The sequence below is a fragment of the Homarus americanus genome, unplaced genomic scaffold, assembly GCF_018991925.1.
Source record: "Homarus americanus isolate GMGI-L3 unplaced genomic scaffold, GMGI_Hamer_2.0 scaffold49667, whole genome shotgun sequence".
Taxonomy (NCBI): Eukaryota; Metazoa; Arthropoda; class Malacostraca; order Decapoda; family Nephropidae; genus Homarus; species Homarus americanus.
The window spans coordinates 5964454-5976999 of record NW_024738608.1 but is presented as its reverse complement, the minus strand read 5'-3'; the positions used below and the strand labels follow the sequence as shown (position 1 = coordinate 5976999).

Here is a 12546-nt window from a genome sequence, read left to right as displayed (position 1 = left end):
TAACTGGAAGTAATGATAACTGAGATAACTGGAGATAATTGATAACTGGTGATAACTTATGAGTTAACCATATAACTTTATAACTGGTGATAACTATGATAACTGGAGATAATGATGATAACTTGATACAACTTGATAACTTATGAATCAAGAACTTTGGAGAATGATAACTGATGAGTTGAATTGGTTTAACTTATGATAACTGGTGATAACTGGTCATGGCTGCCAAGAATTTATAAATGAACCGAATTTCAAAGGCGTAGAAGCCCAATATGTGTGTGTGTGTGTGTGTGTGTGTGTGTGTGTGTGTGTGTGTGTGTGTGTGTGTGTGTGTGTACCAATCATAGTAGGGAGAGTGAAGTAGAAGGAAGGTAAGGGGGAGAGGGGAAGGGGAAGGGAGGGGAAAGGGAGGGAGAGAAAGGAGGGGTGGGGGAGGAGGAAGAGAGGTACGGAGGGAGCTGTGGGGTAAAAGGGGAGGGGGGAGATGAAGCAAGTTGGTTAGGGAAGGAAATAGGGAGGTAAGGCTGTAACTTCCCCACCATACTCGTCTTCTATCTCCATTGTTCTAGTCATTTTCTCCCATCTTACCATCCTTACCATTTCTCCCCACAATCCATTATTCTCCCATTTCTCCATCATCGCATCCCCATTTCCACTCATTCACCCCATCCCATTACCTTCTCAATTACCTCCTAATATCACCCTCCCATCTCCCATTAACTCCTCCCATTATCACTCCATCCTACCCATTATCCTCCTACTGCCCTCCCACCTCTCCCATTATTTCTCCCCATCTCACCATCATCGTCACATGATCCATTGTTTTCCTCCTACTACGCCTTTTTTATTCTTCTTCTCTCTCTTCTTTCTCCTCCTTCTTCACCTTCTCCTTCCGTACGCCTTTCTATCTTTTTTCCAATTTCTCTCTCTGTACTTCCACCTTCGCCAAAAATACCAAACGGAATGAGAAACACAATGATAATTATCCCCACACGATCCCAACTGCGGTACTGGAGGACTGACCAGATCCCAACTGGTAACTGAGGACTGACCAGACCCCAACTGCAGTAACTGAGAACTGACCAGACCCCAACTGTGGTAACTGAGGACTGACCAGATCCCAACTGCGGTTCGAGGACGACCAGACCCCAACTGCGGTAACTGAGGGCTGACCAGACCCCAACTGCGGTAACTGAGGGCTGACCAGATCCAACTGCGTGTAACTAGGACTGACCAGATCCCAACTGCGGTAACTGAGGACTGACCAGACCAACTGCGGTAACTGAGGCTGAAGATCCCACCAGGTAACTGAGGACCGACCAGATCCACCGGTAACTGAGACTGACCAGACCAACTGCAACTGAGGACTGACCAGACCCCAACTGTGGTAATGAGACTGACCAGATCCCAACTGCGGTAACTGAGACTGACCAGACCCCAACCGGGTAACTGGAGGACTGACCAGATCCCAATGTGGTAACTGAGGACTGACCAGACCCCAACTGTGGTAACTGAGGACTGACCAGACCCCAATCGGTAACTGAGGACGACCAGACCCCAACTGTGGTAACTGAGGACTGACCAGACCCCAACTGGGTAACTGAGGACTGACCAAACAGAGGAGTGAATTACACCAAATGACACACGAGGGAGGAGAGGACTGGCTGTGTAACTCTAGAAGTGAGGGAATTAGTGGTAGTTCACACACACACACACACACACACACACACACACACACACACACACACACACACACACACACACACACACACACACACACACACACACACAGTATATATATATTTAGACCTTGATATCTTTACTGACTTCCTGTGTGTGTGTGATTTATTTTATTTATATGAATTACCTGCAAATTCCTACACAACCCCTTCTGCCTCTTCTCTGTCTCTCATAACTTCCAACGAGCAACAATGGCAGTGAAGAAAGCCTGGCCTCCAGAGAGGGGAAGTGTGAGGTCCGAGGAGGAGGTATAACGAGTTTGTGCTGAGGTATGAGGGAGAGTAGGGAGAGGGTGCGAGGGGAGAGAGGGAGAGTGGTGTGAGGGGAGAGAAAGGGGGGAAAGAGGAGAGAGAGGGGAGAAAGGGTGGGGAAAGGGAGAGAGAGGGGAAGAAGGTGGGGAAAGAGGAGAGTAGGGGAGGGGGGAGGTGAGGAGAGGGTGGAGATAGAGTAAGGGGAGATTGGGGAGAGTGTGGAGGAATAGGAAGGAGAAAGATAAGTGGGGAGGAGAGGGGAGGGAGGGAGAGGGAGGGGAGGAGGGAGAGGAGGAGGAGAGGGAGGAGGGAGGGAGAGGGAGAGGGAGAGAGGGGAGAGGGAGGAGGGGAGAGAGGGAGGGGAGGGAGAGGGAGGGAGGGAGAGGGAGGGGGAGAGGGAGGAGGGGAGGGAGAATAGGAAGAACGAAGAGATGAGGGAGGAGGGTGAGGTGAAGTGTAGTGAAGGAATAATTGTAAAAAATAGGGGATGAAGGAGGAAGAGGGAGGAGGAGGAGGAGGAGGAGGGGAGGAGGAGGAGGAGGAGGGAGGAGAGGAGGGAGGAGGAGGAGGAGGACGAGGAGGAGGAGGAGGAGGGAGGAGGAGGAGGAGGAGGAGGAGGAGGAGGAGGGAGGAGGGAGGAGGAGGGAGAGGAGGAGGAGGGAGGAGGAGGAGGAGGAGGAGGAGGAGGAGGAAGAAGAGAATATGTGAAGTTTAAAGACCCAACAAACTGTAGAGAGAGAGAGAGAGAGAGAGAGAAAGAATACACAGGAAATGAAGAAAAAATTGGGGGAAGAGGGGAGAATGAGAGAATAACAAGTACCAATGATAATACCACAGGAAGGGACGTAAGAGGAAGGGAAATTTCTAGTAGTGGGGCAAACAAGAGGGTATTATGTTGGGGAGAAAGTACAGGCGAGGGAAGTGCAGGAGGGATGTTTGTGGTGTGAGGGGAGAGGGGAGAGGGGAGAGTGGGGAGTGAGGGAGGAGAGAGAGAGAGGGGAGAGTAGGGGTGACAGTGAGGGGAGAGAGGGGAGAGGGGGGAGAGGGGGTAGAGTGAGGGAGAGAGAGAGAGAGAGGGAGAGTAAGGGTGACAGTGAGGAGAGAGAGGGAGAGGGGGAGAGAGGAGTAAGGGTGACAGTGAGGGAGGGGTGAGGGAGAGTGGGGGGAGAGGGAGAGTAAGGTGACAGTGAGGGGAGAGGAGGGAGAGTGGGGGGAGAGAGGGGAGAGTAAGGGTGACAGGAGGAGAGAGAGGAGAGTGGGGGGGGAGAGAGGGAGAGTAAGGTGATGTGAGGGAGAGAGAGGGAGAGTGGGGGAGAGAGAGGGAGAGTGGGGAGAGAGGGAGAGTAAGGGTGACAGTGAGGAGAGGAGGGAGAGTGGGGGAGAGAGGGAGAGTAAGGGTGACAGTGAGGGGAGAGGAGGGAGGGGGGAGAGGAGAGTGGGGGGAGAGGGAGAGTGGGGGAGAGGGAGAGGGGGGGAGAGAGAGAGGGAGAGTAAGGGGTGAGCAGGAGGGAGAGAGGGGAGAGTGGGGAGAGAGGGGAGAGGGGAGAGAGAGGGAGAGGGGAGGAGGAGACAGTAAATGAAAATTAGGTGAGAATGAAAAGAGAGAAAGAGAGAGAGAGAGAGAGAGAGAGAGGAGAGAGAGAGAGAGAGAGAGAGAGGAGAGAGAGAGAGAAGAGAGAGAGAGAGAGAGAGAGAGAGAGTCCGTGATAATGGGGAGGTGGCGTCATTTTAAAGACCTGGGGAACTGGGATTTAAGGCGTAAGGGGGAAGGAGGGAAGTCAGGAGGGGTGAGGGAGAGCCAGGCGTGGGGTGAGGAGAGCAGGCGGGGGTGAGGGAGAGCCAGGTGGGGTGAGGGGAGAGCCAGGGGGGGGGTGAGGGGAGAAGGAGGGGGGTGAAGGAAGAGCCATTGGGAGGGGGGAGAGGAGGGGTGAAAGGAAGGAATGTAGAGGAGAGAAGAGGGAGAGAAGGGGAAGGAGGGCAGGGGAAAAGAGAATTATGGGGAAGATAGAGAGAAGACATCCCTGGAAAGGAGATGAAGGAGGGGAAGGGAGGAGGGTAGGGGTGGGTACCCTGTAGGTGAGGGTAAGGGAGGAAGTGAAGGGTAGGGGGAGGGAAGGAGGGTAGGGAGGGGAAAGTGGGAGGGGGGAGGGAAGTGGAGGGTAGGGGAGAGGGATGTGGTGGGGGATGATGGAGGCAAGGTAGGGGAGGGAAGTGGAGGGTAGATAGATGTGGAGGGTAGGGGAGGTAGGGAGGGAAGTGGAGGGTAGGTGGCCTGGGAAGATGGCTCAAAAACTTTGGCCCGGGGAGAGTAAGGGAGGGTGGGGGGAGGACTGAGGGGTGTTCTGGGAAGACAGCCTCAGAGGAGCACGCGCGCCGGGGAGGGGAGAGAGGGGGAGAGGAGGGGGAGAGGAGGGAAGAAGAGAGTGGATAATGAGGGAGGCACGCGTAGAGGGATGATGATGACTAGAGAAGGTAGTAAGGGTTGAGACGATTCACCAAAGCTTGGGTGAGGAGGGGAGGTGAGGGGAGATGGTGGCGAGATGGTTGGGGAGGGGGGGGAAATGGAGGTGAGTGGAGGAAGTGTAAGGGGAGGTGAGAAAAGGAGAGAGAAGGTGCAGAAGAGAGGAGAAAGGACGATAAAGATGGGAGGTGGAGGTGAGGGAGGGGGGGGAAAAGGAGGAAGAGGAAGACTACGAGGAGGTGGAAGAGGAAGAGGAGGCGGAAGGAGGAGAAAGAGGGAAAAGGGGAGAAAGCGGGAAGAAGAAGATAGTCAAGAAGGGGACGAAGTTTAAACAAACAACAAAAACAGACATACACACAGACAAAGGAACGGACAAACTGACACAAAGATGGCGACCAAATATGACAGAGACTATAGCAGAGAGGGAAGGTATTGCCTCTGACAAACGCTTTGACAACGCCCACCGGAAACAGGGAACGAAAGGAGACATTATTGAAACTATACAATTTTTTTCCCTTCACAGGAGGCTGTGAGGAGGGAGGGGGTGAAGGGTGAATATTGTTAATGGGGCGGACGTAGGAAGGAGACGGGAAGAGAGAGGGAAGGAGGGGTAAGGGTGGGGAGGCCAGAGAGGTGAAGGAGAGAAAGATGGATGGGTGGAGGATGAGGAGGGAGGGAGGAGGAGGGAGAGAGCCAGTTGAAGGAGGGGGAGGGAGATAGAGGAGGATGAAATAGAGGAGGGAGGGAAGAGAAGGAAGAGAGGAGGAGCAAAGGGAGGAGGGAGGGAAGGAGGAAGGAAGAGAGGAGGAGCAAAGGGAGGAGGAGGGAAGGAGGAAGGAAGAGAGGGAGGAGCAAAGGAAGAAGGGAGGAAAGGGAGATAGGAGGTAAAAAAAAAGAATAATGGAGGGAAAGAAGAGGATAAAACGAGAGAGAGAGAGAGAGAGAGAAGGGGGCGGGGAGGAATATTAATGGGGAGAAGAGGTAAATGGCAGGGGAAAGATGGCAATAAAACGGTCGAAAAGAAAGCCAAGACGGAGAGAAAGAGCGAATGATGGAAGGGATGACGCAGGGGTGATAGATGGGAAGAAAGGGTGAAAAGGGGAATAAAGATATAATGGGTGACAAGTGAAATGCTGTAATGGGTGACAGGTGAAATGGGTCCAAGTTGTACAGAGTAACAGTAAATTGGGCTTCAGTTCTAATGGATGTGAGGTGATCCTAATAGATGAGAGGTGAAATGGGCCCCAAATATAAGGGTCTAAATCAATGGGTCCTACTCCTTCTAATGGGCATCCAACCTTCTTAACGACAAAACAAACACTCCATTAACTACCTCAAACAACCCAACTACTTGTACTTCAACTACACCAGGAAAAAAAACCCTCATCACATCTAATACTCCGTGAAGTGACCCACACGTTAAGTTTAATTGGGTGATTAAGGGTTAATTAGTATATGAACCACCACTGTTGACTACCGCTCAGTATATAGTGGTAATTGACCCATCAGAAATGACTAGACTTCCCTATTCACGTTTGGGTTTACAACGGGAAGAGGAGAGGTATTTTGTTTAGTTTACTTTCGGAACTTCACAAACTAGACGTAAACAAAATTAAACAGCAAACACAATCATCACTACACGCAGATCACTCGCGACAGCCTGACATACACAATAACAATAACGTCACGGATTTACACCTGCAGCCATTAATAGTTGTTCACCAATAGTAATGTTGTTTAGGTGTCAAAGTTCTTATATAAATTACACAATGTATTAACCTAAATGAAATAAACAGAAATTAATAAACTCACCTTTCCTGGAGTCATTCCCACGATCATTCCAGTTAATGTGATGTTGTTTGGTCCTTGGGTAATATGCGATTTCAGCTCCTATGTCAATTCTCGCCTTAGTTTTCTCCCACACGGCTGTAATGTCACGACTCTTGTTACTAATAATGTGCTGAAACTTCCCCTTGACACACACCAGCACTTGCCGTACCTTCCATGTTTACATGTAGGGCAAGTCGAACACCTCCTATGTTGACTGTGACTTTGGCTTCCCATTCAGTCTATTACTTATTAATATGAAACCAAACACGCTCAACACATTTATACCAAATCACTGATACTTCTCACGGATAAAATCTATCTTTCTTATAATAATCAGTAGTAATCACCTGAGAAACATAAGTGTACTGTACATTTCGAAAAAACTATAAAACACGTGTTGAGAATGATCCATCAGTCGTACCAACCACCTGGGTATGGTCATGTTGGCAGCCCTGTTACAGAAAGACGCCCGAAGCAAACCCGAACTACAATTATTTCAGAAGCATTCAAGTCGTCGAAAATACCAACTGTTTCTTTAAGATTTTCCCAAACAAACTATTACTATTGGTTATAATGAAAGCAAAACTATATAACGCAAAATATGGGGATAGTAAAGTTCAACACGGTTTTATTCATCCCTTACACGCGGTAAACATCCATTAGTCAAGTCAAGAGGTGTGAGTCGGGGTGACGAATCAACCACACCAAAAATAAAGGTAAGAGTCTCAGTGCTGTTTTGCCGCCATTTTCTGAGGCCATAGCTCATAGAATACTTTTAAATACGAGCCTACATTCCCCACGAGATAAAAAAAATAATATTTCTCATACGAATTTTTGAGAATTTTTGGTGCTGTAGAAAGTCTTCTCTCAGTTAGTCAGTTAGGAAAGACAGGGATGAAACAGACTGAGAAAGTATCGTACCTTGAACTGCGTCGTGGTGCTGGATGTTAGTCGTACGTCAGGCAGGGCAGCTTCCCTCCTGCGGGGTCAGTGATGGCAGACACAGGTAGGGTCATTAACTAACTTACTGTGTTACGAGGCAGGGTCAGGCAAGGTCAGGTGTGTTATGTCCTTAATACACACGAGTCGGTCAGTGTGTGTGTGTGTGTGTGTGTGTGTGTGTGTGTGTGTGTGTGTGTGTGTGTGTGTGTGTGTGTGTGTGTGTGTGGGTGTGTGTGTGTGTGTGTATTAGCAACAGACCTCCAAAACAGCCTTAACCCTTCACAAAAACCCTAAATAACAACAAATAAGATAAATAAAACATGAGACCACACACACACACACACACACACAGTATGCATGTGTACATCAGCAATATATATTTAAATGTATCACGTGTGTGGTTAATCTATTCCTGTGGTCCGTCGTGCACAAGAGGGGGGGAGAGAGAGAGAGGGGAGAGAGAGAGAGAGAGAGAGAGAGAGAGAGAGAGATGATTTAGCTAATATTGGTCTGGTCGTTAGAGTTGCTCAGGTCCTCGGGAGACCTTAGCTGCGTTAGTTAGCTCTATGAACGCCTTCTGTGACTGACTGACTGGTTTACTGACTGATTAACTGAGGTATTCTTTTCCCACACCCACAGGCTCACTCACCTCACTCCATCTCCCAGGCCCACAATCTGCCGCCATCCTCACTAACGCAGCTTATGATAAATTCTTTCGTCATCGTTGTTAGATTCTGTAATTGTAATGGGAAGAATATGTAGGGGGTTGCGGACCCTCCACTTCCTCCCCTGCCTCCACTCTCCTGCCCTCCCACTCTCCCTGCCCCTCCACTCCTCCTGCTCCTCCCTGCCTCCACCTCCCCCTGCCTCCACTCTCCTGCCTCCACTTCTGCCTCCACCTCCTCCTGCCTCCACCTCCTGCCCCCACCTCCTGCCTCCCTCTGCCCCTCCACCTCCTGCCCCTCCACCTCCCTCCCCTCCCCCTGCCCTCCACTTCCCTCCCCTGCCCCTCCACCCTCCCCTGCCCTCCACTTCCTCCTGCCTCCACTCCTCCTGCCTCCACCTCCCTGCCTCCACTCCCTGCCTCCCCTCCTGCCCTCCACTTCCCCCTCCCCTCCTGCCTCCCTCTGCCTCCACTTCTCCTGCCTCCACCTCCTGCCCTCCCCTCCACTTCTCCTGCCTCCACTCTCCTGCCTCCACTTCTGCCCTCCACCTCCCTGCCTCCCCTCCCCTTCCCTGCCCCTCCACTCCTCCCTGCCCCCACTCTGCCCATCCTCACGTCTCGACCTGAGCAGAAACATCTTGAGAGGATCTATGGTAAATACTCTTTTCTATTATCCGTCTTCTTCTTCTGTTTTTTTCTCTTCTGTCTTCTGTCTTTCTTTCTCGTCGTCGTCGTCATCGCGGATATAAGGTGATGTCTACTTGTCTCCAATCCGAACATCATCCTAAACCAACCTTCTGATTAACGCCTCAATCCTAAATGCATCCTAATCCTAACGGCCCTAATCCTACAGATCAAGTTTGAGTTTGATTAGATTCTATTGGGGCCCAAAAATTAAACTGGGGTCTACTAGGACTGGTGGGGCCCGCGTGGTAGGGTCTTTCATATTAGAGAACATTACTCGGCCGCTGTTCGTCTTGTGGCCAGGCAGCGTCTCTTTAAAACACTCCCTGGTGACTACTGTACAACGGAGGTGTGTGTGTGTGTGTGTGTGTGTGTGTGTGTGTGTGGTGTGAAGGGTGGGAGGTTGGGAGAGGAGGGATGAGATGGAAGAGGGGGGAGGTGAGGAAGCTTTGACACGCATGATTTAGTATTTTCAGAGTTTCTATTACGCACCTGAACGACTATCAGAGTTTCTGAGCTTGTTGTTTTAGTACTGCAGCTGCCTTGGGTCAACATGTCGACCTCTCCCACCTCCTCCCCATTACTCCTCCTCCCATAACCCCCTCAACTCCTCCCATAATCCACAACCTCCTATTACTCCTCCCTCAACTCCCCTCCCCATAACTCCCCCACAACCCTCCTCAACTCCCTCCCCATAATCCCCACAACCCTCCCCAACCTCCCCACACCCTCCTCCCCCAACTCCCTCCCCATATAATCCCCCCACAACCCTCCCCTCAACTCCCCTCCTCAACCCCCTCCCCACACCGCCAAATCACCCACAAACACACACAAACGGAATTTCAACCCCTGAGCCCTTGGTTGTCAACGCTGGGGAATAATCAATCTGTCTGCCTGTCTGTCTGTCTGTCACCAATGATCACTTCGCAGATTCAACGCGTCAATTAGGGTGTGAATATTCTTAGCATACGGCGTTGACCTGCATACTGACGTGTTACGCCGGAGAGAGAGAGAGAGAGAGAGAGAGAGAGAGAGAGAGAGAGAGGAGAGAGAGAGAGGAGAGAGAGAGAGAGAGAGAGAGAGAGAGAGAGAGACTCATTCGTGTTGTGGTAATACTGGTTATATTTTGGAAGGGAAGGGACCTTGTTGATCTGGTGAGGGAGGGCTGACGGCCTCTCTCCCTCCCTCCCTGTGTATTGCAGTGTGGAGGTGATGGAGGGGTGGAGGAAGGCCTGGAGGAGGGAGGCTAAAGAGGAGAGGAAAAGAAGGGGAGAAGAAGGAAAGGATGGGAGGAAACAGGGAAGGAAGGTGAGAGAAGGAGAAAGACGGGAAAGATAGAATGAAGGGGTTGGAGAAAGCCAGGGAGAAAAGGAGGGAAGGAGAGGAAGAGAAAGAAGAAGGGAGGAAGAAAATGGTAAGGAAGAAGTGAGTAGGGAATAGCCAGGGAGGAAGAGACGGAGAGAGGGGAGGGAAGGAGGGGTGAAGAAGGGAAGGATGGAAGGAAAAAGAGAGGGAGGTAGGGACGGAGGGAAGAAGGGAGGAACTAGTACCATTAAACTAACCACAAAAACCCAGCCATTAGGGAGAGGAAGTCGAGTTGTGTTAATAAGAGAGCACCAGCTGTGTGTGTGTGTGTGTGTGTGTGTGTGTGTGTGTGTGTGTGTGTGTGTGTGTGTGTGTGTGTGTGTGTGTGTGTGTGTGTGTGTGTGTGTGTGTGTGTGTGTGTGTGTGTGTTGTGTGTGTGTGTGTGTTAGTGTGTGTTGTGTGTGTGTGTGTGTGTGTGTGTGTGTGTGTGTGTGTGTTATGTGTGTGTGTAGTGTGTGTGTGTGTGTGTGTTAGTGTGTGTGTGTGTGTGTGTATGTTAGTGTGTGTTATTATTATTGGGTCATTATTACCTTATTGTTTACCATTGTTGTTTACCTGTACTGTCACGGCAAACAAACAACTGTATACTCCCACGGCCTACCTGCATTATTTATATCCAAGCTGCACTGTAGATCTACCTGTATGGTCATTTTACCTGAACCAATTTTTTACATTACTGCATCTATCAAAACAAACTCTGTCATCACTATACGGGGAAGCTACTGAACAGGGGGCGCGTGTCAGCTCGATACTGGCGCGTGGCTGATAAGATTAGTATACCAACACAAAGAGACGTACAGTAGTCACCCCTCCTCACCTCTTACCCTCGGGGCATAGGTGGAGGGGGAGGGGGTGGAGGGGTGGAGAGGAGGAGGGGTGGAGAGGAGGAGGAGGAGGAGGAGAAGGGAGAGAGAGAGAGAGGGGGTGGTGAATTTAAGCTTGGGTGGTCCTGAGGGGGATGGCAGAAAAAAGGGACCGCAGCTACTACACCTGTTGTCTCACTTACCTGTTGTGTTAGAGAGAGAGAGAGAGAGAGAGAGAGAGAGAGAGACACGCCCTGAACCTTGCACACAAGAATCAGCCATAACTCAAACACACGATATCTCCCCGAACTACCAAAGAGTCGCCAATCTCACTAATTATCGGGCTACGGGTATTCAGATCTTACCCTCAATACTCTAGTAAGAATAAATAATCGGATTATACACTATTATCGAGATTATAGGAGGTCTCGGGGGGTACCAATGTGATTCTCAACTTTCAATGGTTCAATGGTGTTCAGACGAGATGCCTTAGGGGGATGGGGTAGAGATTGGGGTAGAGATTGGGGTAGGGGTAAAAGGTAGAGATTGGGGTAGGGTAAGGTAGGGTGGGGCAGGGTAAGGTAGGGTGGGGTAGGGTAAGGTAAGGTGGGAGATGGGGTAGGGTGGAGTGGGGGGATAGGGAGGGGGAAGGGGAATGATTAGTGTACCTGTATTCTGTACCTGTGTATGTTTTTGGCTCACAGTCTCTTAATTATGATCTTTTACTCAACACTCCCTATGGACCTCCCTTCTATATCACCATCACCATCACCATCACCACCATTATCACTATAGAACCACCACCACCACCACTACCACCACCATTAGCACCGTGGGTGGGATTACAGCTCCCCCTTACACCAGGTGGGGAGAAACTTGACGCCCCGGGGAGCAGAGGTTAAGTGTTCACCTCACCATGACGGAGGAACACACACTACCACATTCACCAGATTTTTTCAAAGGCTCATACGATCAATTTTCCCCCAGTATGGCGTCAGAATCTCCCGAGACTCTACCATCACGATATTACGAGAAACTACAAGTATTTCCCCTGGACACTACAACAACACAAACACCAGATTCTCAAAAGTTTCTACGATAAACTTTCCCTTAAACCCTGAAGTGAGAAAGGATATATCTGCCTTACTTAAAAATACGACATAGTGATCTATAATGGCGTCAAGAATACACTAAGACTCTCCTAACATAAGATATCTTCAGTGTCGTGATAAACAATAACCCGAGAGGCTTGAGGTTGAAAGTCTAATTGAAATAGGGAATCCCACGTGACTCTACCACACACACACACACACACACACACACACACACACAGAGTATCACGACCAACCCGTTAGTGAAGCGGCGAGGCAGAGCTGACAGATGGCTAGTGTGTGGAGAAGGAGGTGGAGGTGTGGTAGGGTGGGGTGGTGGTAGAGTGGAGGGGTGGTAGGGTGGAGGAGTGGTAGGGTGGAGGAGTGGGGGGGATGGTAGGGTGGAGGTGTGGTAGGATGGAGGGATGGTAGGGTGGAGGTGTGGTTGGGTGGAGGGGCAATTAGCTGTGTCGTGAGAAGACGTGGGGTGGTTAGCGTGCGAGGAGTAGAGAGGCGTGTGGGGAGGAATGGTGGGGGTGGCAGGTTGAGAGCGTGATGGGGAGAAGAGAGGGTGGTGGGTGTAGGGGGGTGGAGAGGTGAGGGTGGTGGGTGTGGTCGTCTGGGATGGTTGATACCTCCTTGCTTGGGGCAATGCACATCCTCCATCACCACCCACCCGACCCCACCACCCCCACCTTAACTCATAACTCATAAC

The 12546-nt window shown here is 50.5% G+C and overlaps 1 protein-coding gene across 1 annotated transcript in view; it reads right to left on the bottom strand.

Moving 5' to 3' along the window:
- Window positions 1-982: 982 nt before the first annotated feature.
- The window catches only part of LOC121874156 (mucin-19-like), a 71691-nt gene continuing 60127 nt past the window's right edge, over window positions 983-12546 (bottom strand). The window contains exons 10-12 of the mRNA XM_042378128.1: window positions 6265-6378; window positions 1493-1607; window positions 983-1382 (exon numbers count right to left, since the gene is read on the bottom strand). Of these exons, the coding sequence (XP_042234062.1) occupies window positions 983-1382; window positions 1493-1607; window positions 6265-6378 (629 nt within the window). The remainder of the gene's footprint in view (window positions 1383-1492; window positions 1608-6264; window positions 6379-12546) is intronic.